This window comes from Falco cherrug, chromosome 6, assembly GCF_023634085.1.
Source record: "Falco cherrug isolate bFalChe1 chromosome 6, bFalChe1.pri, whole genome shotgun sequence".
Taxonomy (NCBI): domain Eukaryota; kingdom Metazoa; phylum Chordata; class Aves; order Falconiformes; family Falconidae; genus Falco; species Falco cherrug.
The window spans coordinates 50,592,266-50,596,178 of NC_073702.1; the positions used below are offsets into that span (position 1 = coordinate 50,592,266).

Sequence of the window (3,913 nt, forward strand, 5' to 3'; positions counted from 1 at the left end):
TACAATATATTTCCATAGGGAAAAAATGACACATTAATGCTTTAATATAGTGAATGTATTGAAATTTAACATCTTGTTCTTGATAGGCATGTTAAAAATATTAATACATCTAGTGGTGACTCACTTTGATTTAAATGGCCCAGAATCCATCAAATCCAAGACACCTAAATCATGCAATTCCATTTATGTAACGAGGACTACTTCTGTGGGTGAGGTTTACAAGGCTCTTGCGACCCAACCTTTTTTGGATCTGCTTAACGAACAGTCAGTTAGTTAAGCTAATTTAGCTAGCTAAAAGATTTTGTAGTCATTTTCCCACAATTTTCCAAATATTCCTGAAAGGACCCAAATGCTGTCACTGGGATCTCAACTTTTTATACTTTTATACTGAATGTTTTCACATAAGTTGAATTTGATTCAAGAAGCAAAAATGTTCCTCCCTTCAGTGTTACAGGCCTCAAACTGTGTCCAAAGATGCTGATGGATTCCTTTTGACTGAATGTGGTTCCTGGCTGGTTCCTGGATCACTGTTAAGTAGTGATGAATCTGTCTCTTGTTTCACTGAGATTCAGAACAGAAATGATGAATGAGGAAGAGGAAGCAACCTTCCATTGATGAGGGTATTTGAAAAACAAATGGGAAATAGCTAATTGTTATGACTGCTATTTGTGTATATTTTATACAGGGAAGCTACCTCCTCCTTTCCTTTCAGTTCTGAAATCTGCTTTTTATTTTTCTGTTACGTCACTTCAGCACAAGGAATTAAATCAATTCTAAGTTCAAGATGTCTATTAGTCCTTAAGAAGAAGCTGTTGCACACAAAAATACCAGATACCTATATAAAGTTCAAGACCTAACCTATCCAAATACACTTCTTGCATGCAATAATTTTAGTATGTAGACTTCTTTTTAAATGTTATTCTAGCAACTTTCGTCAGAGCAATAAAAACTTAGATGTGACACACACAGCAAAATATTCTGTAAACCCAGTTCTGCAGTCACACACAAGCAAAACTCTCGCTGAAATCAAGGCATGATTGCACCCAGGAAAGGCTTTTCTCCAAGATTTTCTTTTGACACTTTTAAGCTTCTTATGCAAAATGAAGGCATAAAGCCCTTTTACCCCTTTAAAATGTGATCATACAAAATTAGTAGAAGTCTTCTACATCGTAAGCCAAAACATAATGAGGGTAAGGCGTTCCAATCAGCACAAAGAATACCATGTTAGTCTTTATGACACTAGCTGGACTGCTGGCAAAGTAAGTTGATATTGATGGATATGTTTTCACCACAGCCTAACCAGGAGTCTTTGCCCCTGGGGTCTGAGATGCAGGTTGCAGCAGTGGCACAGCTTGGGAAAATATTTGAATGCTTTTTGGTACCCAGACATTATCCACCATTACTGCTTAATTCTCAAGCCATAAGAATATGTAAGAAATTTGGAATAGTTTTTCCTGGAAGGTCAAGAACCTTGTTACCTTGAATTGCATGTGTTTAGAAAAGCTGTGAATAAAAATATGTTTATAAATAACCTCCTGCTCACATACAGATACTCCTCTGGAGGCAAAACTATTGTATGTGGCAGGACATGAACACATATTACGCTTGTAAATCTTATTGCCTTTGTTCTTGACATGAAAAAAAAAAGATTATTTGTAGTTTTTTAGATGAGGAATAAGTGTCAGATGACTACTCTCCAGCAGCAGTAATCACCAGTGTGGTTCTCTTCTGCAACACTGCATAGAGGACAGATACTTTTTTGTTATAGCTTGAAATCATTGTTTTAAAACTGCAGGTGGACTGGATGGTAAATAACTAGAACTGGTTGACATCACTGAGTTTTTAACAAACCTAGCCTTCTACATGAGATCTCAAAAATTTCAGCAATGCACAAGACCACTGTAGTCACAGTAAACGTGTACATTGCAATAAGAAAAATTGTCTTTTCTAAGTGCTCTGGCACCATGCACCGGGTAATGTTAAACTTTTTTTCAAGTGCTCTCACATCACACATGTAGATTGCGTTCACTTTGAAACCAAAGAGCTGAATCTGAAGCCAAAAAGCCACAGCTTCAAGGATAATCCTTAGGAAAACAGAGAAGATATAAAAAGCTGTATAGAACGACTTTTGGAGGATATCTTCCTGTTTGATGCTTTTACATGCAGCATAAAGGTGAAAAAAAGCTCCAGGTACCAGTACAATCACCAGCTGTAACGCCCAGAATACCTAAAATGTAGCAGAAATGTAGTTGTCAGATCATTTACAACTGCATTATGACAGCTAAAACATGCACATACTGGAACATTTTGCAAGTCTGTTTTTTAATATATAACAAATGTATAAACAGATGACAATAAAGGTAAAAATCACTGTTATGTTTTTAATTTGCAAAGTTCAGTTGGTTTCTGAACTGTGAGGATTGTTGTTACAAAGGACAGAAAACACAACTCTATATTTAGTCACAGATTAAAGGTTATTAAAAGGAAACCGTTCATGAAAAAGCTAAGTGATAATTCGCCCAGTCAGTTGTTACTACTTATATGGAACAACTATGTTTAACTTCTGCAGTTTATTTTCTTAACATTGGATTTCTACAATTAAAAAAAAAAAAATTACCTGAGGAGTTATAGGCCTGAACTGGTTGTAACAGAAAAGATTAACCTCTCTCTTGTCTGGGTCGCAGCTGAAATGCAAGGCCTCATTGCCATAAACAGCAAAGCCCAAAACGCCGAGGAAAAACATACGAACCGAGCCAAAGAAAAGCGTGTGGAACTGGCCAATGACCGTTGGTGGCCTGAGCTGCAAATCACAGACGTGTTCAGCATGAAAACAAAAATGAACAGCGTTATTGTTGGAGGCCTACTTGCTCTTTTTCATTATCCAAAATACTTATTTTATTCTATTTGTTTTAAAAAGGAGGGGGTTTGCCTATGAAGGCTGCAGTAGCTTTCTAACAAAATAATGGCTTAGAAGCTTTTATTGTTGCTGCTAAATTTATGTAAACATTCGTCCAGCACTGAGCAGTTGATTTGTTTCACCGCCGTTACACATATCCTGCTGGTGCACAATGCGCCAGGCAGAGCTGAGCGCTCCGACCGCGAGTCCGTTCGTTTTGCGGCTCTGTTGATTTACGCGATGTCAAATGATGCCAAAATAACTCATCATCAAACCTAAGGATACTTATTCTTGCAAATTACATGTCGGCTTCCCCTCAGGGGCATTCCTAGCACCCTGGCAGGCCTGCTGCTGCTGCTGAGCGGCCGCGGCAGGCAGACCACCCGCACCGCGGCTTCGTGCCCGGGGCTGGGGGGCGCGGCGCGGCTCCCTGGCCGTCGGGGGCCGGAGCTCTGGCTGCCGGCTGCCGGCCCCGGGTCCGCCCCGCGTACTCACACATCCCTCCGAGAAGCTCCTCATGTAGTTGGGGGACATGTCGGGGGAAGGCGCCCTGCGCAGCCAGCCCCGGCCCCGGCTCGCTCCGCCCGTCGCCCCCGGGCGGGCTCCGGCTTTCGGGCAGGGAGCGGGCGCGGCGATAGCGGGGCCCCCAGGCGGTAATCCCCGCCCGGCACCGTCAGCAGCGCCGGCCACCCCTGCCCCGCCGCTGCCGGGTGCCCCCCGCGCCCTGCCGCCTGCCTGCCGCCCCGCCCGGGGGTACCCGCTGCACCCACTGCCACCCCGTCCCGGCGCCGGCCCCCGCACTGCCCCTCGACCGCCCCGGCCCTGAGGTGGGGCACAGCGGCAGCCTCCTGGGCTGCTGAGCAGTTCAGTTTACACCGTCTGGAGTTTAATAACTTATTTTTAACTAAATCCAATAAAAAAGTAGTATGCAACCAGATGTGGAAGCTGTAGGTCCAAGATTCTGGATTCAATGAAACAACGGCAAACGTATTAAAGGAAACAATATTAACCACTCCA

The 3,913-nt window shown here is 42.9% G+C and overlaps 1 protein-coding gene across 1 annotated transcript; it reads right to left on the reverse strand.

Moving 5' to 3' along the window:
* Positions 1-855: 855 nt before the first annotated feature.
* Positions 856-3,483, reverse strand: GJE1 (gap junction protein epsilon 1). The gene is made up of 3 exons (XM_055714701.1): positions 3,392-3,483; positions 2,618-2,800; positions 856-2,227 (listed from the first exon to the last, which is right to left on the reverse strand). The coding sequence occupies exons 1-3, from the start codon at positions 3,428-3,430 to the stop codon at positions 1,832-1,834; spliced, it is 618 nt and encodes a 205-aa protein (XP_055570676.1). The 5' UTR covers positions 3,431-3,483; the 3' UTR covers positions 856-1,831.
* Between the last annotated feature and the right edge of the window lie 430 nt (positions 3,484-3,913).

Coding starts and splice junctions, on each gene's coding strand:
- GJE1 (XM_055714701.1), bottom strand. CDS start 3,430: ATGTCCCCCAACTACATGAGGAGCTTCTCGGAGGGATGT. Junction 2,801..3,391: donor GGAGCTTCTCGGAGGGATGT/GTGAGTACGCGG, acceptor TGTGATTTGCAG/CTCAGGCCACCAACGGTCAT. Junction 2,228..2,617: donor TCAGGCCTATAACTCCTCAG/GTAATTTTTTTT, acceptor GCTACATTTTAG/GTATTCTGGGCGTTACAGCT.